At 37.8% G+C, this 23,594-nt stretch overlaps 1 protein-coding gene across 2 annotated transcripts in view; it reads left to right on the forward strand.

Moving 5' to 3' along the window:
* MAST2 (microtubule associated serine/threonine kinase 2) overlaps positions 1-23,594 on the forward strand; it is a 146,499-nt gene that overhangs the window by 69,473 nt on the left and 53,432 nt on the right. For both annotated transcript variants that reach the window (XM_019474157.1, XM_009287316.2), the window contains 4 exons: positions 5,935-6,026; positions 12,875-12,950; positions 15,426-15,446; positions 18,048-18,126. In XM_019474157.1, coding sequence (XP_019329702.1) covers positions 5,935-6,026; positions 12,875-12,950; positions 15,426-15,446; positions 18,048-18,126 — 268 coding nt within the window. The remainder of the gene's footprint in view (positions 1-5,934; positions 6,027-12,874; positions 12,951-15,425; positions 15,447-18,047; positions 18,127-23,594) is intronic.

Below are 23,594 nucleotides of genomic sequence, written 5' to 3' on the forward strand. Positions count from 1 at the left end.
CTCATACCTCATAGATGTATGCTGTGCAAAATTTCTTCCTCTGAAGCAGCTCATACATTGCACATATCTGGATTAATATGAAATAGGCATTAAAAAAAAAAAAGGAGGGAGGGGGATGAAGCTTTTCATCCTGCATGGAACAAACACCCTTGAACACAGAGTGAGCCTGCAGCAGCCTGGTACAACTGTCACCTACAGCAAGCCGGAAAACTTGAAGCAAAGTGTCCAGTTATAAAAAAATACTTATTTGTCCAGTTTATTTCCTCTCATGAACTTCAAAACAACGGGCGATGCAAATTTGAGAAGAGCCTGGCTTGTTGAACAACTTGCATGTGTTTCTGTAGTTGTAGTCATCATGGTTGTAGTAACTAGTCCATACACGCTTCTTGTGGAGGAGGATCCTGCACTCATGCAGTTGGTTTTCGTTGTTATTTTTCTTTAAGGCTAAATTCCTTTAGGTTCCAGAGTTCAATCCTATTTTAAATTCTTCGATAAGATGGGGGAAATGGGAATACTGCAACCCAGTCTCAAGGTCATGGGAGTTGGGATTTGACCTTATAAAGGAATGGATGGCAGGGAAAGACTGTCTAGAGATGCACTGGAGAAGGAAACCTTAATCATTTAGTCTGGACAAGGTAACAAGGAAGGGATCCAAATTAAGGATGTTTCCCTGCTCATGGGACTTAATGACAGGAAATATATGCTGTTTTCCTGGGTGACACTGAGAAGAGGGTAGTTCTGTGTCTGTTGTGATGGAGAACCTGTCTGCGATCTTTAAAAACTTGCTTGTTGGACTTGTTGCTTCCATTCTTCAAGTCTTCAGTGAGCGTAACTGTATTTCCTTAAGAGAAAAGAAGTGTTTATTGTAGGAATGTGCAGACCACCAAACCTACACCATGGATAATAACACTTTTTTCCCCAGTTATTCTAGGATGAATAACTTTTAAACTATTCTTGAACATGAAAAAAAAATAATCAGTTGAACCAGATGCTTACTTATTCTTATCTATTTTAGAGAACTAATTATCCCTGTTGTTGGTAGTGCTAAAGCTTACAAAATTGCTTCCATCTTTGAATTACTATAATTAAAACAATAACTTCCACATCTAGTTAACTTTGCTGCGCAGCTGGTGCATTCATTGACATGCAGATTTTGGATTTTGTAAATTTTCTGCCATTGTGAATAAAAATTTTAAATACTTATTTTCATTTCCAAAATGTCTGTTTCTCATAAAGAAGTCTTTGTAAAGCAAATCAACTGAAACCAAACTCCTGTAACATCAGAGGATAATCTAGTTAAATTTGGTTAGGTGATAGTACATTTTAGGAGAATATGTGACCACAGATAACTTCTGTAGGTGTGATCGCTCTGAATTTTGGATCCTATTTTGTAGGGATTTGGGCTCGCTGAATTAAATGTCAAATTGGAACAAGTCTGATGCTGGACTTCTGAAATTTTATTTTGAAAGGAGTTATCAGTTAATGCAAGAGGTAATCCAGCACTCTGACAACCTGAGGTGGTTTACAAAACTAGAACTCTATAATTAAAAATCACTAATACGAATCATATGCGTTAATGATTACTAACCAAAATGTGATTTAAACTATAATTTTTCTGTACATCTTTTTACCTCAAGTCAATTTCTGCCAAAGTCTATGGGAAGACTCGTGCAATCGGTGCTAACCTTGTTTACTTCCATATTCAGCAGCTTCAACTATGAGAAATTTTTCAAGGCCTATAAATTTAGATAGATTTTGAGAAACTTCCTTATCATTATTCATTTCTAATAACCAGCAATGCTATGAAATTACTTGATAGTGATGTTGGTTATTTATTTTTAAATTGTTTTTCTGTGGCCCTTACTTTCATTACATGAATGCCTCATGGACGTTAATCAGTTTTGTACAGTGAGTTAGAGATGAGCCCTGAGTAAACTGCTAAAATAAAGAATCGAATACTGATTTATGCTGAAACTGAAACATTGATTTCTTTTTCAGACTGAAAATGCATATGAAACCGGGTGTACTAATGGTGCTCATTTTAGAGGCTAGATATCGAATTGTCTGTTGGTGCATGGGAGAAGATTTGTTAGGGTGTAGTTGAAGAGCACCCGGGCTGCGTGCAGCTTGCAGGTACACTACCAAATGTTCTCATAAATAACGCTGGCCAAGGGTGCTGGCTCCAGAGCACATTTCAGTGGGTCCAAAACCAGTGTCCAGTTACCAGACCCATGTCCGATGTCCTGCAGTGTTCAGTTTCAAGAATGCACTGGGAACACTTCAGTACATGTAACAAATGTTATTTTTACTGCAGGCAGAGAAGTTAACTCTAGAAATAGTAAAAGCACAATTTCCGTAGTGATGGCAAGGGCGTTGTTTCAAATATTTTGATATAAACTCTCCATTTTGCTGTGCATGTCAGAATTAAATCAGATTGCTCTCGTGCTCTCATAGATTTCTAGACTTGGGTTTGGCAGTGTGGGTGTGCGACCTCGGTGGCACAGGAGGGCAGGGGGTGGCAGCAGAGGTATTTTCATGCTGACAGCCCTCCAAAGCACTCTGCTGGCTGGAGCTCGACCCTGCAACTTCGGGCAGTACAGAAACTCTGCGCTGTTAAGATCGTGTCTTGCCTAAACTGGAAGACCTGGAGGGGGTTTGTTCTCTGAAATTATGAAGTGGGATCTGAGGAAAAAAAAAGGTTAACGAGACCCATACCAAATTGTGAGAGGAAAAATGGTGTGATTCAGGGTCAGGCTTACCTTGCATTTAATGAAAATAGCGAAATTTTGGCTTATAAGCAAATAATGCTGCTTGGAATCTCTCTGGACTGGTTAAGAACTTTCTTTTTTTTCTAGTTAAAATACTCAGAAACATATAGGTAACCTTTTCTCTTTCTACTTTCTCCTCCTACTCCTATTTTCTTACGTAGATTGAATTATTTTTAAGGCAAGGAAACATAATATTGTTTGGAGAATTCGTGAACAGTAATAAACAATAATTAATGCAATTTAAAGGATTAATAATATGATCTCCTCATTATCATTGGCCTTGTAGCTCAGTATTGAGCCCAGTACCATCTGTCTGGCTAAAGTGCGCCTTCCAGGAAATAATTTTTTCTTCATTTGAACTGTTTCTGCCAACACTTAAATTGACTAGTTTGAATTTCTTTGGCACAAAGCCCTGGTTAAAGCCAGCTTTACTTATTTCATATTTAGCTGTTCTTCTTTAGGAGGTGCTCAAATGCTGTCGTAGTGACTTCTTTGGGGGAGGTCGCCCAACTAAAGTCTTCATGTTACCTCCCCCCTTCCCCCTTTTTTTGTATTTTTGTGACTAGCAGGGCTTCATCACTCTTGTTCTGTAGTTTCTCTGGGATTCCGAGATCTATTATTTGTGTATATATCCAGAGAGCTCTCTTCAACCAGTAGAGTATGATTGTATTTGTATGTTTTTCTCATCATATAATATAGATTCAAGAAAATAGAAATTCTGGTTTTAGCCTCTGTGTTTAAGCTTTGCCTTACTGCCAGCACACACGGTTCATAGAAATGGCTAAATGGGCCTAAGTGATGTTCCCCCTTCCCACGTTAGAGATCCAGGGAAACTGAAAGTTAGCCAGTTTTGGGGGTGTAAAGAGAATAATTTTTTATTCCTAACTTGAGGCTAAGCTTTCACTCCAAGCCAGTCCCTCCTCTGGGTACATTTGTGTAAACCTGACCTATTTTAACAGGTCTCAGCTGTGCTTGCTCTCCAGCTGCTTAACCCTTTCTCTTTTGGTTCCTTATCTCTGCAAATACAGCAGAGCAAATGGGTTTGTAAAACTCGGTTCAATTTGGCAAATGCAGGCAAGCAGTTAAAAAGCTCTGAGTTTGGGACAGTTCATGTTCCCTGTTGTGCTGCGATTTAAATATACCAAGTTTCCATAGCCAGCTCCAGACATCGCTGTGGTAAAGTGTATTTTAGGAACTCTTTTTAGCAAAGGGTTATGACCATAGAGGATGGAGCTCTGTTTTCTCATTGTACTAGTGTCTTACATTGAGCAAGATCTTAAATTCTTACATTGTAATTTGTATTAAAATAGCCAGGATTTTTTTATTTCTTACATAGTAATGTATTAGAATATATTATATTAGAATACTCAGGACTTCTGTGTTGCGAGAAAGATTTTCTAGTAATATAAACATAATGTTTATCTGGTATTAATGTTGGAATTGAGTATTCTGTTTTTTTTCAACCATGTGGAAATGGAGTGACTGAAAACATATTAAAAAAATCCATGAACTGAGATTTTAAGCTTCTTAAAATCAGGCTGTTAGTTTTTTCCATACGATGTACACAATGGCAATCAGTTTTTGGATGGACTGTTGTTGAATAATACATGAATGTAAATGGAGATTGTATGGAATCAGTTGGATAATTTTGAGGAATGCTTTAAGTACACTAAAGAGCCTGAATAGCAGTTAATGGTGCTTCAACTTTATTACTGTTTATTATAGTTGGCAGTGCAGTTGTATTTTTTTTTTCTGCATCGAGTTCTCTAGTTTCCTATAGAACAGCAATAAAAAAAGCTTACAAATAATAATAGTCAGATGCACTGTATCCTGTGGCAGCGAAATAGTTTTGCATTACATTGTAGTTCTTGGCAGTCTGAGCGTGTTTAGTGTTGGGCAGCTCCAGAAGATCAGCGGGTGCAGGAAGGACCGAGGCAGATGTCAGCATTCGGAGTTCTGCAAGCAAACAGGCTTTGCATGTGCTTGCAGTAACCCAACATGGAGCTTCACAGGACACGTCCAGAGCTGGGCCAGCGAGCTCCTTGTTCAGCCTCTGCTGAGCCTTCCCCGCTCCTGTCTATTCTCCCAGCCCCTATCAAGACCAATATGATTTTAGTTACCTGTTTTGAGAACTGCTGAAGTAAGCAGAAATGTTTCTGCCATCTAGAAAGCAAGTTAGAGGTACAATGAATAAATGTACGTAGCTTTTAATACTTGATCGGTTGTGAGATTTTGCTGGGAACTTGGACTGTTTATTCTGTTTAAACAACAGGAAAAGTGCTGATCGGAAAGTGATTTAAATATCTAGTTGATCTTGTTCACAGCTCCCATGATTTAAAAATGTTTTCCTTGCCCATTACAATTATTTTTATCATCATTAGAGTTAAATGTTTGCTACTAGCAATCACAGGCTGGGAAGCAAATGGAGGAACACGTTGTTCTCTTCATTTGTCTAAGTTCTGAAACTCCAGTGGGGAAGAAAATAAATCTGAACTGCCTCATACAGAAGTGTCGCTTTCTTTGCTGGAACAAAGTCATGGCAGTGAGTGGAGTTGATTCAGCAGAGGGCTTGTCTGAAACTTGCTTTGCAGAGTTTTCTATTGGTATTGCAGCACATGTTCGCAAAGATTCTTTAATCTCAGATTTTAAGTTTTATTAGTAATCCTGCTCATCTGCTCAATTGTGCTAACACTTTGCTTTGTAATTTCAACTCTGCCCTAAGGAATATGCTCTGGTTTCTTATAGTTAATAGCCAATAATTGTAACAGATTTATTTGCTAGATTGGATATTGGTAAGAATATCTGAAGCACTCTGGGGTATTTTACAGTTTTCTGCTTTTCATGTGATTTGTGAAGCATGAGTTGCACATATTTTGTGAATCAGGAATGTGTTGTCAGCTGTCTCTTGTGGCCTGTGCAGCATGAGATACAGTTTTTATATTGCTTCCAGCATTTTAAAGTTTTAAAACACTTGTTGCTGACAAAGTACCTTTTGGCCCTGTAGGTTTACTTCTTTGCAGGGTCACTACTGAGGTTGAGAGCGTGAGGAAACACCGACCTAAATACTGAGAGATTCCTCCTTAGCTGAAAGACATTCTGCGGGACTTGCCTTCAGGTGCTTTTGTTGATCTGACCATGCCTTATTGTTTATCTTTCTTTCTTTCAGCTGTCGGACAAGCAACAGAAAGAGTTTGATCGTAACATCCAGCACATCTCCAACTCTCCCGCGACCACATTCCCCTCTTCATGGACACGCAGGTAACTCCCTAGGACTGCTTTACCTGGGAATCATTAGGAAAAATGTCAGTGTTCATTGTAGTGAGTTTGAACATATTGATACTCTACATCAAAATATGCTCTTTGAAACTTAATCTGACTATAGTTTTTCTCCTTTTCTAACTTGTAAGAGGATCCTCATAGTTTCAAAATAAAAGTTTTATGTCCTCATCTGTTCTGTGCTTTCTAGTTCGCTACCATATCCATCCTCCACTCTTTCTGGGGAATTCAGTCCTCTTACGTCCTGCAAAAGAACCTGAGATGGAGAACGAAGTAAAATAAATAAGTACATTTAAGTAAATATCTTGTTTTGAGTCTCCTAGCATGGTTAATTTTTGTGCCAGTGATTTAACTGCAGTTCTCATGAGAAGAAACATCCTGCTTGTTTCTTTATGCCTCTGGCAGCCTGTCAGCTGTGCAGTGTGCCATCTTACGGTCTTTCTATCTGCTACTTAGAGCAACATGAGATGTTTAGGATTCTTTTCTTTTTTTTTTTTACTTTACTGCCAGTTTTACCATGGCAGCAACTGGGAAATGCTCATTTCAGAGCAAATGGGCAACTGCTTGTTAGTCGTTGAGGTAAAGTGTGTGGAGATGTTTTTTCTATAGAAAAAGAAAGAATGATTGTTCAGCCTACAGTAACTATGGATTTTCAGAAAGGGTCACACATGCAGATTCAACAGCTTGCATGAACAGCATGTTCCCTTGATGTTTTTATTGCTGAGGGAGGTAGGTGATGTGTGACTACATTGTTTTTGATACTTCAAAATGCCAGAGAAGATGGTTGGGCTTCAGGTATGGCCCTAATGGACACCAGTCAGTAGCATGAAACAGCTTGAACATTTGTGGCACATCATCCACAGTGCAGCCTGTCTGGAAGCACATCACTGTTGCATATAAGACAAGTAACTATTGTTTTCATTATAATCAGACTTTCTTCCTCCTATATGGCTGTACGTTCTGTAAATATTTTCTGGAGATTGAAACTAAGGAAATGCTGAGAAAGAGCAGCAAATTGATAGTAGCTCAGCTAGAAGGAGCTATCTGCTTCTGTTTGCAGAGCATTGCATCTTGAGAGGTGACATCCAGCCTGTTGAAAGGAGAAAGATGACCAAAGTTGTTCAGGGATGCCCATGAAATCCTTAGCTACCCTAAGTTTTCATAAAACTGTCATATTCGTTTGGGATGCTCTAAAGCCCAGTCATGGAAGGCTTGGGAAGTTACTTTAATGACATTGTTTTATTAAAATGGCCCATGATTTTCAAATTAAAATGTTAACAAAATCTTAAAAGCAGTATATTAAAACCGTTTTCTTTTTGCTTCAGCACCTCAGATAAAATACAGGGCCAAAAATGTGCATAGGGCAATTCCCTTTCACTTCAAACTCCCTTCGTTCTGTTGTGTGTGATTATGATAGTGATAGCTTTGTAAAGTTCGGTTTCAACGAGGCATTTTTCCTGGTAGAGATTCTCCACTTAGTTACGTTGTGCTCTTTACTTTGTTCTTAGAGTTGATATATATGTTGGATTTAACAAATTCGAAATTAGCTGTACAAGCCTTTAACTGAAGTGATGGAGAAAGGTGCTCCTCAGAATACGGACAAAGTGTCCTTGCTTGGCAGATTGTAGCAAGATGTTGACGTGATCATTCCTCAGAAAACAAATGCAGAAATGCTCACAATAGAAACATTTATATTTTCTTTTGATTTGCTTTTCTCCTCTGTCTATTTAAAAAATGAAAAATTGCTCGTAGTGGTTTTGATGCTGTCTCAGGCTTTACAAGCTTATCTTTTATTAGAAGTATGCGACTATCTTCTAGAAACTAGAGTAACTAATCAGTGGTATGCCATCTTTCTTCAGCAGTAATTGTCAAATATTTCAATTTTTTGTTCTGATGTTGCATATGGGATTTAAAACTATTAATTAAAAGGATATCCTTTGTGACCTCCAAGAATAGCCAGTAGAGCATAAGAAGTTAAATTACTTGTAATTTGAGTTCTCTACCAGTACTATATTTAGGAGTCTTCCCTGGGAAAAATAATTTATTCAAGAGACAAAAGTAGATGAAATTTAGAGTAGAGTCACAAATATTTTCTTAAGAAATATCATATATGAGATGTGAATTTGAGAACAGTCTGTGATATTTGTTTAGTATTTGAACAGAATCTATCAATCTGTTTGTTCAGGCACATACACTGATAAGTTACTAAGAAATGCTGGAGCCTCTCCCTCGCCTCTTTTGTCTTGAACACGCTCTTCTTAATGCCTATTCTGAACCTCTCTTACTAATAAAAGGAACAGCAAGCATACAGAGAAATCAGGGAGGCTTTCTAAAATGTTTCTGTTCAGAAACCACTCTAAAACAGAGTCCTGTATGGCACTAGCCTCAGTTCTTCTTCTGTATGTAATATAAAAGTCAGTGGGTGTGATACAGCAGAGTTGACTGTCCATCAGGCAAACCTGCCTCCTAATGAACACTGATCCAGGCAGATACACTTACTGTCTGAAACAGAATGCAGATAAGATGTCAGGCAATTTCATATCCTAGAAAATTTAGAGGAAAAGTAATACATAAGAGATCTCAACACTTGAGATGGAAGTACATCCAAACAGTTTTAACTCTGCCATGAAATCACTTCTGATTCAAGACGCCTAATGGATTTGAAGTGTGCTAATTCAGTTCTCAAACTGTATGAAATAATGTATTCCAAAATGAGCTGGGACCTTGGTATAGAAAGCTACAGCTTGTTAACTTTGTGGGAAAGTCACTCTGCTTGTCTAGTCACCCTAACTTGGATTGAAGTGACTGGTTTTAGGAGTACAGGTTTAAAAATCCTCCTTTTATTCTAAGTTCTTTTTCTTTCAAAATCAGAGGGGAAAAAAGGTATACATCTATGTTCCTTACATTTTTTTATATTTGTTTGAATCCATTTTTTAAAATCTGAAAACTACAGAGAAGGTGTGCACAGTACACATGTTATAGCATACCCATCATGAGGTTGATTACTAAGTTACCATTAGATTATATTTTAAAGTGAAAAGCTTAAAATCAATCGAAGAAGCAACATCATCTTTATAATTCAGTAGGAAAGAGACAGGTTCTTACAGCTGGATGATTGAAGTTCAGGCTATTTTAAAATTTACTTTCCACAGCTGTAAGGTAGCCATGTTGCTCGCTGGCTTCCAGTGGAGACGCTTGTCGCTGCTGGGACCTTTGTCCTGCTCCCATCTGTAATGGCAGGTGGAGGGAGCTGCTCGCAGGCAGCACTGTGGTACTGAATTAAATTATTCTGCTCTTTTGCTGCAAGTTCAGTTCCACCTTCTGGCAGAAAAATGGCTATTACTAAGGCCTCTATATATTTATTATTTTTAGAGTGGGAAGAGTATGTAACATACTGCTCTAGATCCTGCCCTGGTTATCAAAGCTGCAGTTCACCAGCGTTTCATGCGTGTGATCCTCGGATGGTGTGAGCACTGTATATGAGACAGGTGGTACACAGGGTGCTTAAACTTTTTTGGTCATTTTAGGATTTGTGTGTGCTGGAAGACAGCTAATTCTGTAGCATGCAATAAAATCTTTAGCTGCTTGTGTTAATATTCAGGAAATAATGTTAGTATATCCTACGTAGAAGACTGCAACAACTTTGTCTTTTGTATTTATTTATTTTTACAAATCTCAGATGCAGGTTTTACAAAATGGTTCTAGTGTAAGTTTTTAGACTCATTACCTATCTGATGAATGTCATGTCTGTAGATGATAGCTGAGACTTTCACCTATCTATTGCCCATAAGGTCCGGTTTTGTACTTTGAGGGTAGCAGATGTACAAATGCTCTGGCTGCATCCTTCTTCCTGTGTCCTGAAAATGTAAAGGTTCATGCCTGAATTATTAACGTTCATGTAACTGTGTTGATTTACCTTATGGGTAATCATTCTGTGTAACAGCCTCCCTTGAGACAGAGTTGTTTCGGGTTCAGTAGTAGCCAACTATAACCCTTGAGCAACAGGGGAATTTACCTTTGCTAACACAATAAATAGGGTTTCGATCAGCCTTGGTGAACGAGACCTTGCACTAAGGCTTCTCTTATTAAAATTCCTTCAGCTATAGCAGATGCAGCAGTACTGGGAAATTTTAGGGAAAGTAGTAATTCCCCTTCTCCCTGTTGTTGTTTTAAAAGCTTCACCCAGACTTGAGTCGAAAAACTAATTGCTTTTCATTTTAAAACTAGAAGCAGCTCACAGGGGATCCAATTAAAATTCCAGTGTCTGGAAGGAAATATGCCATATAAATCTGAAAAAGTAGTTGCTTAAAAATCAGTAGCATCTCTGTACCAGATTGTGCAGGCTCAGAAGAATTCGAACACCCACATACTTAATTTCAAAATTTAAAACTGTCATTACCTAATTTGCTCAGTTATTCTGAAATCCTCTTTTGGTCATAATCTGGAAAGTTTACAGAAGATTGATGAAGATATAAAAACGCAATGACAGTTCGTTGCTTGTTTATAACAGCATTGGGCAACGGGCTTTTTGTTCAAAAAGATCATCTTGACACAATAGGGTTCATCGGCAGTAAAGCTTGAAAAATGGGAAGGCAAAGACCAAGGTTCCCACCAAAACTGGCAGCCTTCCTTGCTTTGTTAGAAGATCTACATAACCACGGAAAGACCTCACTCCTGCTGCGTTTCCTCCTACCTAAAATGCTCCTTCAGCTTTCTGCTAGCAAGTAAATAGTGACCCTAACCCTAGCTGTATGCTGCTACCAGGACATGTGTGTTTATACATCGCTGAGTTGTTCGCTTTGTGGCTATCATAGCCTTCTTCTGTCTTTCTTGTAAGCTTGCAGTGCCATCTAGACTGTCAAACCAGTCTTCTCTTAATTCAAAAGCAGTATAATGTCTCTGTTTTTCCACTTGTGACTGTAAGAATTAAAATGAGAGCAAGCTTAATAAATGAAGCACCGAAAATCATCTAGTTATTGATTTCTGATCACTCTCTCCCCTTCCCACTTGGGATATACTGGGAATGGGTTAAATGGTATCCAGTTTTGGGTGAAGACTTGCATTGTGTTATGTTACACTGTGAACTCGTCGTTAGTTCTTAACTAACAATACAAAAGAAAACCAAGCCAAAGGAAAACAAACCTGTTGCTCAAACCCTTTGTTTTTAATTTAGTTTGCTCCTGGTGAAGCAGATTGTGGAGTGGTCTGGAATTCACTTACCTCTCTAGTTCTCTCATCACCCCTCGACACATGTTACATCAGCCTGGGGCTGCTTTAATCTCAACCAGCTGCTATTTTTCCCCTCGTAGTCTTGTAGACCAGATGGAGTTTGCTGGCCTGTGCGGCACTGTGGCCATCCTCATACCCCAGACGGCATCAGCTTGTTCTCCCTCTCCTCCTCCCTACCTGTCCAGGCGTGCTTGCCAGCTGTGCACACACCTTGCTCACAAGAAGTTGTGGAGAGATGCCACTGCAGCTTTTTGTGAACCATTTGTATAGCCTAAGTGTGAGTGAATGTTACCTTTGACTGAGCACAGTGCTTATATTCCGTTTCTGCTCAGTGTAACAGTTAAGGTGTATGAATAGCTTGTGTTGAAATTAATGCAACTTAATTATAAGCTTCAGTACAGTGCTGCATGGGACTGTAACCTCACAAACAGTGCTGGCTTGTGGGGCAAGCTGGGCACGTAGTACTTCTAGAAACAGAGACAAGTCCTTTGCAGATGACTCATCATTGATGTTTGGCTGTTCAACATGACTTTTAAAATAATCCATTTTATATGGGATCTAAATTTGAAAACATTTCTGATGACCACAGTTACGTACCTTGCAGTGTATTGCTTGACCTGTAGCTATTTAGTTTTCCTACTCTTATTTTATCGTCTGCACAAAGAAATTGCTGTTGGCATATGTTTACTATGTATAGTTTCTCTTTTGTGCTTGTATTAAGGATCTGAAAAAGCAAACCACTTAAGAATATGCCCGATAGAAAGCACACTTGCTGACATGAAGCTTCTAATTCATCCATAACTTTCAAAGGTTTCTGCAGTTAGTCTGTAAATGATTCTGGTTTTCAGAAGGGCTTTCTATGAAATGGTTGCTTTTTACTTTGAAATAAATTACATTGCAATATACCACTTACCAACCATATGCTTACACATCATATGACAAAGCCCAGAGAAAGTATTCTTGTGCCAAGTGAAAATGAAGTGTTATTTTTTCCTCGCTGTATAAATTCACTGGAACTTTAATTTTCATGGTAGAAGTATTATTTCAGAAAAGTGGTAGTTAGGGTGAATGCTGATAAGTTATAGCCTGATCATCTTACATGTGTATAGTCCTTTTATTATCATGTGCAGTTCCTTTGGTATGTCTTTTTTTTTTCCTCAGTGAATTTTGCATTCAGCCTTGACGTACATAGTAAAGAAATACTTTCTTACTATTTATTATTCCTGAAACTGTCATCAATGTAGTTTCTAACTCAGGTTTTTCATTGAGAAGTGTTAGGAAAAGCTTGTATATATAAATTATTGCAAAATATTAAGAGACTATATTGTGTATGTGTGATATGTTACTTATCTGAAAGTAAGAAAGAAAATGTACACCTTCAATTATTTTAAAAGGATGGAAAATACTGACACATCCATATCAGAACATTTCTTTAGCAAACTAATGCTCAAATGATCAAAGACTCAAAGCTCCATTTTTTTCAATTATTTGTGACTACAGCTTGCAGTTGAAAGTGTTCTGCACAGTGAAAACTTGCTCCGTTTCTTGCAAATGTGAATGAAATGTTATTGGGTGTTTTTTTTTTTCACTTTCTCAAACAGGTAGCAGCCCTTTGGACAGTCCCAGGAACTTCTCTCCAAATGCACCTGCTCATTTTTCCTTTGTTCCTGCCCGAAGGTAAGGCAGGATCTATTCTCTTTGGACTGGCAAGCAAATAGTCTATATACTTTTATTTAGAAATGGCCTGTGGGTTAGAAGTTTTTTGATTGTGTTTGACTTTCTCTGATGTTTCCAATTTTATTTTATTTTGTTTTGTTTAGATCTTGGCAGCACTCAAAGTATTAGGTGCTTTTCAGACCTAGAAGAAGATAAAGCAAATTAAGTAGTCAATACTGCCTAGGGAGGAGGCAATGTTCTCCCAGAAGGATGACATATATGGCATGTGATATAACAAATAATTTAGTCGTAATGACATTAAAACCAGTTATGATTAGGATAATTGTGTCTTTAGTTGTAGTCCTAGAAGCTCTTCTCACTGAATAACTGAGGTGTATTCTGAGTGTACTGATCTTCTTTGCTATGTCTGCACAAAGACGTAAACATACCTAAAATTAGGCATGCACAACTGTGTGCGTGTTCATTCACTGCCTTCTGACCAGTAGCAACTTTTTAGTTTTTTCTACTGTCTTGGGCATTGGTGTCAAGAGTACAATAATGCTCTAATGAGGAAAACGGCTGATAACTGAAATTGCAAGTCTGCAAGAACTTCTAGAAGAGCAGCAGCATTGAGAGACCTGAATGTGAAGCTATCATCTGTCCTGCAGTGAATGCTAGACAAATGCTGGTCATGCCATATATCAAACTGGTGGAAAGAAATCTGATACTATAGTGATGAATTTAGTGTAAGGAATGGGATAGAAAGAATAAAGACAGTTGGGAGAGAAGCAGACAAATGGTGTATTGAATGTCGTATCCCAGCAGGTAGGCAGAAATGGATAATGATACAGAAAGTTAAATTTTGTGGAGAAATAAAGATCAGGAAAAAAAGAGATCCTAAGCAGGGTTTGGGCATAGTAGCAGGATTATTAGATTCAAGTGTGGGGAAGATATTTTGGATTTGCTAAACTCTGCCTTGGCTGAAAAAAACCCTGGCTGTGTTAAAACGATCTGAGAATGGGAAACGTGTGATCATCCTGAGAGGAAGTAAGTTTTCTGAGAATGACAGATTTAGCTTGAGGACTAGTTAGAAAAAAGACAGGTCTCAAAACTTCAGAGAATAAAGTGTTAGGATTTGATGAAATAAGGTACACCCTTTATCTGAATGGCAGGTAAATCCTGGAGCGTTTCTCCATTGAGGTGATTTGCTAGAAGACCTGGTGTCCTTGAATACTGTTTGAAGTAGACTTCGGTTTTCAGGTCTTATGTAAGAAAAAACTTTGTAATAGCATGTGAAATGTGACAGACTGGATATGTATTTTCCTGTTGCCTCAGAGGGAAAAATTAGTGTTTTACCTGCTGGTAAAACAATTCAAATGGACTCACGGCACCCACCTTTATTTTTAAAGAGGTATCTGAGCCTGATCTGAGTGTACTCAATAAGTTCTGTTGAAGTCAACTGAATTTTTACCAGTTTTCACAGTATCTGGAATTCTGGACCCTGGAACACAGGAGGAAAGTTGCAGCTGAAACCGTTGTCAAAACTTAACATAATTTTTCAACATCATGTTTCAACTTGATGCTTCAGTATCATTGCTTTCTAAAATTCCAAGCAGAAAATAAATGTTTTAATAATAAAACTGAAGAGTGCCCTTTCATACTTTTACACTTTTTTAATCTAATTTTTAAAGAAATAGGTGAGTAAAGGTTAAGTCTGTCCTATTGAATACTGTGGTTCATTTTACAGTATGCAAGTTGCTCTCTACACTTTTTCTGTCATTGAAAAGAACACTTAAGCACAGCTTGTTTTAGAAACTTGTTTCTATTTTCTACTTGCATTACACCCTGAATAGCTATGCCAGCAGTACCAATACATACTTATTTGATTATCACATAGTGGTATCAGAATAACTTCTATATGATGGTATTAAGTAATTGAAAGTGCGGTGCTCTGCTACCCCAGACAAACGGATATTTCACTGTAACCCTTTTGATCGGCGTTGCATGCGTCTTAAGAGATGGTTCTTACCTGATTTCCTCCTATGCCATCACAAAAATGATTCGTTGCTGATTTTCTGCCTTTTATATTTGGTGTAATTTCTTCATTTATTATCCTGTTTGGACATCATTCTTTCCTTATAGCCCTGTGACGAGTTGATTCATGGGACAGAGTAGGAAACACATTTGGAAAACTCATTTTATTGTAAAGCCAATTTCACTACAATATACTGCAAGATTGTCCTTAGTTTGACTAGTGATTAATCATAAATCCCTTGCCAGACACCCTTTCAATGATTGTGTCATAGCCACAAAGTTAGCATGTTCAGGAATTCTCCTGTTTGAATAAGGAAATGTATGGTTAATTCTGTCCATAGTCACTAAAACTGATCTTAGTGGTATACCAGTAAGAGAAGATGAGAGCTTTTTTTCAGAAATCACATGTGCATCTTTTACTTCTCCCTCTCTCATTATCGTTGTAAAATTTCTTCCATACAGCCACGGACACAGAGCAGACAGGTAATGTGTATCGTATCGCTGTTGTTTGTGTATGTGTATGAACTATGCTTCCGTGCAGCTGAGCCTGTGTCCCTAACAAATTCATGCTGTAATAACCCCATTTAGGCATTCAGCTTCTATTCTTTGGTAATCAAACCAGGAAATCTTTGCATTTTGGCTTAAAATGATAAACAGGTAGTGCTCTGGAGAAGATGCGTTGTTATTCTAGCACCTTCTTGTTTTGAAATTGATCTACTGTTCATTGAATAGCATTTAGCTGCCATAAAAATACCTCCTTAATTAACTAATTAAAATGTCATTTTAAAGGCAAAATTTGTTGTTAGCATGTTTTTATTGTGCTAGCAAGGGGTCTATAATAAATAAAAGACCTAAACATTTCTTTCCAAGTATCTTTTCCTGAAGCAATATTGCATGAGGTGTCTCTAAAAATATGTTTATTAACAAAACACTGAAGTAACTTTGAAATGTTTTGCATAAAGGAAGGAGGAATTTTCTTTTAAAGACTTTTTCCCATTGCCTTTGATTTGGAAGATTTCTACTCTTGTCCTACGTCTTTCTGCTAGAATAGAGCTGATGTGCATTGTCCTGACTGCTTAGCACATTGCTTGCCTAGATTGCATCAGCAGAAAATAGCCCAGGCATGAGGAGGTATCCTGTAATTTTCTAGTTGAGAGAGACTTTTTTGGTTAACTTTGTCAAAATGAAAATTCTGAAGTAATGTCAATACACAATTTAGGCAACTCAGTAAAAAAGGGATTAGGCTTTCCTTTTGCAAAAAATGAGTGACCTGTGCATTCCTGTCTACTGTTTGAGAAGTCAGGAACATACTGTCTTGCTTTGGGACTGAGGGTTCAAACTGAGGTTGAAGCGTTGACCTAAATATTTCCCCAGTACCCCTGTCTGTTACAAGAAGCTGAATGAAAATCATTGGAGTTTGGTGTTCAGTCACTGACCACATCATGCAGCGACTTTGTAATGCTGACATTTGTTGTTTTTCAGGGTTAAGAAAGGAATTTAATTTCTCTTGGAATTTTTTGAGATTGTTTTTTCACATGTAATTGTCTTGCCAAAGAAAACATCACCTGTGGCTAAATGGGGTTTAGCTATAACATACGCATGCAATAGAAATCTGCATTACAGCTTGAATTTTTTTTTTTTTTTTTTTTTTTTTTTTTTTTTAAAATGCATGAAGCATGAGTCTTCTTAAAAAACTCTCTTGACATAAGATTCTTTCAGTGTGGTAGAACAGTGGGTTTATTTCCCTCTCGTTCTAAGATAGATGGCAGAGAGGAGCAGTGTGTATCAGTGCCTGAAAATAAAAGGAACTAGATATGGAAAAAAAACAGGCATTTATGTCTGGGTGTGCAGTGAGCTTTTTTCTGAAGATGGGGCTTCATGGGTGTGGTTAGTGAGATGAGAAATATTACTGCGAAGATAGTAACAGTTGAGTTTTTCATAAGCACCAAGCACTATTTCAGACCTGTACCAAGCATCCTATTTTATAATGCACTTGGATTAATGTATGTGTACCCAAAAAAGCCCAAATCTTTCCAAAGTAGGTTAGAACGGTGAACTGTTGTAATTCAGCTTCACTTTATGACCAGTTACTGATAATCTGCTGTAATAAAACAAACAAACAAGTGGAGGCTGATGTGAGGAAGAGACTTCTTTAACATCCATCCCAACGTGCAACAAGACATGTTATAGGACACAAAATGCATGCGAGACTGAAATGAAATCAGAGGCAGAAAAAGCGCTGAGACTGAGCTGAACGTAGTTCAGTTTCCATCCTCACTGAGGCAGGTTTTGGGGGGAGAAGAGGGTTTCAAGGAGGGCAATACTGATTCTTCTCAAAGCAGTTGTATAGTTCCTCAGTTTTAATGTTGGTAAAATGACCTTTTCTGCAGTATCTCCAGGATGTTTTGGCTATTTTCCCTGAGGGTCATGTTTCTTTGGCTACGATAGGGAAGAAACTACTAATATTATATTGACTGGAGAAGAAAGAGACCCTAGGTGGAATTTCTGTGATTTCTGTCTCCTCTGTATTTTGAGTGGACCTCTCGGCTCTGTTCAGATCTGCTTTAGTGGATTTAATTCACCAGCTGTGTCAGGCGATGTGCTAGGCAGAATGCATGCTGACTAGGTAAACAAACAAGTTCACTTTCAGTTGATTCTTGATCTAATATGATTTTTTTTTCCTCAATTTGAAACTTTATTTGGAAGACAAGGAACTGCATCGGTAATAATCTTTGGCATGACTGTTTTTTTCAGAGAAGTTTGAAATGAGCTGATTTCGTTTGTCTGTTTTAGAAACTCCAATTTTTGCACAACTGGTCATATTTACAAAGCATCTACTTAATGCAGGAATCTGATGCCCATTTACTTTATCTTTTCCAAGGTCACTTACTTTTGCTTTTAAAACTTACCCTAGCTGCTTTTTCACAAAGGTCAATGTAAATAGGATACCTGATTAATCTGAATAACTTGAGACTTTAGTAAAAATGTGAGGTTAAGAGATTTGAGGGAGGAAAATGCTTATTTCCCCCAAGTATTAGCCACAATATATCCCTGACAGTAATTTTCCTTGCTTCTTTTCCCCAGAACGGATGGACGCCGCTGGTCCTTGGCCTCCCTTCCGTCATCTGGATATGGAACAAACACTCCCAGTTCAACAGTTTCAGTAAGTGGCACAGACTTTTTCAAGCAATTCAGTTTGTACAAACACACCCTAACAAATCAGCTTCTGAGTCTTTACTAAAATATCTGATCTTTCTTCATTGTTTTGCTAACATTATTTAATATACTAATTATTTTAAAAATTATTTTAATTATTGGTTCTGCTGCTTTTTCCTCCATTTCCCAGCTCCTATCATCTTGCACTTTGCCTTTAGCATTGGTGAAATCCTGGTGCAGCACTTGGCTCGACTGATCAGTTGAGAGGCACAATGTGTCAGAAGTGGCAGGACTCTAAGAGATAGTGCATAATTACTAGCCAGCTCTCAGCTTTTTTATAACTGGAAAATGTAAATTTTTGTCTGCTTTAAAGTTCTTAGTATGAAAACCTCTGCTAACAGGTTAGCAGAAAGAAAAACTGATAGTCCACAACTGTTACTCAACTCCAGTAATTTGAACCTCCTAATCAAGCTTTTCAGTTCTTACACGTCATTAGAAAGGCTGGCTGCAGTTTGCTTGAGTTCTGTACTTCCAAAAGGCTAGTATGTCATTAATATCAGTAAGGTAGCAGCACTGTGTTAACTCTTACAATTCTTAGATACTTAATACAATGAATCTTATTCTTTAGTTTATGCAAACTAGATGTTGTGGTTATCCCCATAACAACCTTGCAAAGCCAAGCGTAGAAAAATCAGAAATGTTAAGGCTATCTGTACAGACTTAATGTAACATGCTTTTGTATGTGTGTTATGGTGAGTGTCTTCAACTGTGTGGTCACATATCACTGCCTCTTTCCATAATACTTCTACCGATCGTTTTGTTTTATCTGTGCTATTTAGAGTATGTTCCTAATAATTGTAATACCTGCATTAATTAGGACTCAATGCTCCTCATTATGCGAATCTTACACTGAATGCAGTATCATTGTTTTCCTTGTGAGCTGTTCTATTAAGTTCATCCATAAACTTTCTAGTGCCTCTCAAACACAAATTTATCATCACAGTTCCTTAGGAGGTGAGTGTTAAATTCAGTCTATATAGCAAGAGAAGAAATTGGGGTAAAAAGTTTCCTTTTAATATAAATTGATATGATTAAAATTTGATTTTGCAACGTTAATCTCATCTCCATAGCTTCATATGTTCAGACACATTCCTGCAGACTCTAGTTTGCACAATTTCCACAATTTGTTATTTTTTGTCCTTCAAGACAGTTGGGTTTTTTTTGTTTTTTTTTTTTTTTTTTTTTTTTTCTTTTTGGTCTCCTTAGAAGGCAGGTGGCTCGGTTTCAGTCTCCTGTGGGAGAAGTCTGTGTGTGTGTGTATACAGAAATATGGGCAGGAGCACAGGAAAATGTGGGAGAAGATTTCATTATCAACATGAAAAAGATGCCCCTGGTTTCACCGCCAAGCAATATTATATCTTCAAGCACCTGAGAGCAGCTGTTATAAAGGCAAAAGCAGAGCTCCTTTTTAGTCTTAGGTTAAATCTTTATGGGCATAAGCCATGGCTAAGTCCTCTTCTGGGTGCAAGCTATGAGAGCATGGACCAAGTACAGTTACTTTCTGTATGGATGACATCCAAATAGTTTGATCATTGGTTGTCACTATGAGAACTTCCAAGATACCTGTGAAGATGACACCTTTGGAGACCAAACTGCCTGCAGTGCGTAAGTCCCTCTTACCTGCAGGTGTGATCACTAGTTTCTCAAGAGTTTATAGTTTGACCAGCCTTTGGGTAGATGCCCACAGAGAGAGCAAAACTAACAAAAAAAATCTGTTGGAAGTATGAGTCCTTGCTTTGAAATAGGGACATTAAAGCTACTTTTAGAAAGTTCTCAGCTTTCTGACATGGGAAAAAGCATATTTGTCTCCTGTCATATTCCCAGAAATAACTAGCTCATTTTGACTGAGATTTTTCTAGGGGAAAAAAAACCAAAACAAACAACAAATCTGAGATACACATGTCACATAGAAAGCATCAGTTCAAATGGTGTAGAGTATTATAACGTTGTAAGCAACAGAAAACAAGGTGGTATAATGAGAAACATGAAGTGATAGTCATACATAGACTGGAATTCACCTTCCTGCAGGAAATAGTTGTAATTCTGTAAAAAACCTGTAATTCCAAGACTTCTTTTTTTAAGTGGCTGAGTCTCTCATCTCTTGTCCTTTTGCTGATTCAGTGTTACAATCTCAGAAAGACTTTTAAATGGGCTGTTTAGTAAGTAGTGATGCAATTCTTGGAGCTATTAAACTTAGTATTACATTTCTAAGCCAATCCTACTTACTACTTGTCTATGACAATGCTATTATCATAGTATTCCAAAGATTAGAATTAATTTGAATTGATCTGAATAACACCTCTGAAGTTGATAAGCAGTATTATTCCTGTGTAGACTTTAAAACTGAAGTAAGAAGTAGTCAAGGGGCTTGTCAAAAGGGCACAATGAATTAATGCCGTAGATGCAAATTTAACAGAATTTTGGGCTTCCATTTGGTGTGATCAGTCCTCTAGATTACATTTCTTTTTCAAGCAAGATAGAAGGAAGCCGGTAGACCTTCTTTCTGGTGTACGTATCAGTAGGAAATGAAATATCAAGAAGAGTGTCAGTTCTGCGTTCTGCTGGCCTGAGTTTCTGTATGACAGTTAGAGCTGACCTGCATCTCTGTGGTCGTAGATCAGCTGCTCTACCAACCAACCAACTGAATGAACTAAGACATTTACCTATTCTAAGGTCAGTGGAAACCTGTAGGTTCTGCTTTACTTTTTGCTTCCAAATGAGGGATGACACTTTTAAAAAATGCACATTTACCCTTTTCATACAAATCATGAAGACCAGATACATCTCATCAGACCACCACTGAAAAAGCTGGAGAAGACCTTCTTTTAAGTTAGATGAATATAGAACAGTCAGTTGAATAGGCCAATATACAATTATTTTTAAACATCTAATCTGCTATTCATTTTCTAGATGGAGAGTTAATATATAAGCTGCTATAGTATTAGCCTGAATTTTTTTACTGGAGAAGAGTTGACTAATTCTGCATCTGTAATTAAGACACCAGGGGGATGTTTGTATTACTCTGCTGCAAATATTGAATACAGTGATGTGATTACTTGAAAATCAATACTTCGGAAGTGTTTCACTTTGCTTTCACAGTTTTTCATTGAAAGGTATGCCTTAAGACTGCTAGAGAAGCCCTTGGCAGAGGAAGGTCCATTTCTCATCATGGTCTTTATCTTCAGGGCTCTTTTTAATTATCCTCTGGAATTACAAACTTTGTGATCTCATTGCTTTTAAGGAGAGAAAGTGGAAGGAGGATTTTGTTGGGTCTTCCATGAGTTGAGTAGCACTGCTTGCCCAGTGATCCTGCTGTTGGGAGACATAAAGTTTTTAATGCTTCTTCTAGAATATCAGTTTTGATTTTTTTTTTCCTAACTCTAGTAACTATGTGCTAACCTTCCTCAATGTGGTAGTTGTAGTTTAATTTTGTTTTGAAGAAGACATGTATTTGTAATGCCAGAACTTGAGTACCTGCTAATGCAGGTTTGTAAGACAGTGTCTTTAGTACTCCCTGCTCTATTGCAGGATTCCTGTTATTCGTCATGAACAGGATGTCAACAGACACGTACCTTTTCTTTGAAAAGTGTTGCTGTTTTTTCATAGGCAGGTACTTCTTCTCACTCCTTGTATTGTGTAAGACAAAGAAAGACATCAAAGAAAGCTCTGAAAGTCAAACAGGGCTTGCATCATTCTGTACTACAGGGGAGAATCTTTCCTGTATTTGGCATAAGCAGTGTGCGCAGCCGAATAGCTGTGGGTGAAGGGGCTATCAAATACCCAGACTCTCGGTCTTGGCTTTAGTGTGGATTAGACCAGTGTAAACTGATACACCATCTGGATAATCATCACTGTGTGGACACTGTGCTGGAGATGACTTCCCAACATGACCCCTGCACTCAGACCTACCTAAAGTTAAACATTGGAAGTGGCGGCTTCCTGTTCCAGCCATGCTTGGGAAGTTCGTGCATGTCCCAAGACTTTCAAGGGGGTTCTTTTCTGTAAATACCTCTGTGCAGTGCAGAGGGAGTGGATCTGGGGTCTGGAGCCAATTATATTTTTATCAAAGAATATGATCTTTAGATTTATAGGTTCTCACATTCAGATCTCCATCTTGGTCTTGGCTAGAATTCTCTGGATAAGACTATGCTAGGATCTGCAACAATCTCCTTAGTTTTAATTCAGTTCAAGTGTAGCTGTTATCTCCTTGATAAATTTGCATGTACCTGTTTTAGGTGATTTCAGAGTATTTTCTCTTTGCTATCAACATTACAAACATGCGTTACAAACCTTGTCAGCATTTTGCTTTCATTGCTCGGCCATACTTCTTAGCTTTCTTTTCCAAAAACCATCAACAGCAAATAAGTCTAGAAAGGCATACTAGGTGAGTTAAAGCTTTGGTCATACATGTTATATCATGTATAATTCCCTCCTACCAATACTTTTGGTACTAGGATGCAGTGCTTTCCAGTTTGAGTGAGGGTCATCGTAGCAAAGGAAAAATCTTTCCACTGGAATAGTGTACATAATTAATTTCATCAGATCAATAAGGAGCCTTGGAACTTAGATTAGGATGATGTTTTTAATAAGGCCCACTGGTGTTATTCAGTGCTACTCCGGTTATTCAGCACTTCTTTCCCCCCCCCCCCCTTGTTTTTAAAGAGGATTTTTAATTTGTCCTTACATAATATATTTTCTTACTTTTGTAAAATGGAAAGGGGCATTGAAAAATCACACAAGAAAAAATGCATTCATTAGTTGACCTACAGCTTTTTCCCCTGGAACACCCAATGTTTGATGTTATTAACACTTCCCACAAATATTTGTTTTAATCTCAGGTTTCTTGAGGGTCAAGAATTAAAACAGTTTCATGTCTATCATTATCACATGATGTGTGTCATATAAATGCATCAACTTATTTAAAGATGAATAAGCTGTTTAACTCTATAACAAGAAACTCTGTTAATCTTACAACTCTGCAAAGTCAGCTACTTTCATTTTATTATTGCCTATTTGGTTAGAGAAGAAGCCTGATGGGTAAAGGAAGGGAGAAATAAAATCCTGACCATTTACCGTAGCATTTTCCAATGAGAGCCAATAATCAGCAAAAACTCCCACGTCTACACAGCTCCACAGCATTTTGCATGCCAGTGAAACTCCTGAGCTAAGAGAGCATGAGGGAAAAGGAAAGAAAGTTGCTCACCACTCCAGGAACCTCCTTGTCCTTTCCAGAGTAGCACTGGTACTCATGTACCTTCCTTTCTGTCTCCTGATAGTACCTGCATGATCAGATGTAATGGTTCCAGAATCAGATGCAATGGTTCCCTAGCCTTCTCCCAAAGTTTTCCTGATCTCACCAGCTCTGTCATTGTATGTAAGGGTTGTCTTAGCCTAATGAGAACAATAAAAAGAGGC

Source organism: Aptenodytes forsteri, unplaced genomic scaffold (assembly GCF_000699145.1).
Source record: "Aptenodytes forsteri isolate BGI_AS27 unplaced genomic scaffold, ASM69914v1 Scaffold119, whole genome shotgun sequence".
Classification (NCBI taxonomy): Eukaryota; Metazoa; Chordata; class Aves; order Sphenisciformes; family Spheniscidae; genus Aptenodytes; species Aptenodytes forsteri.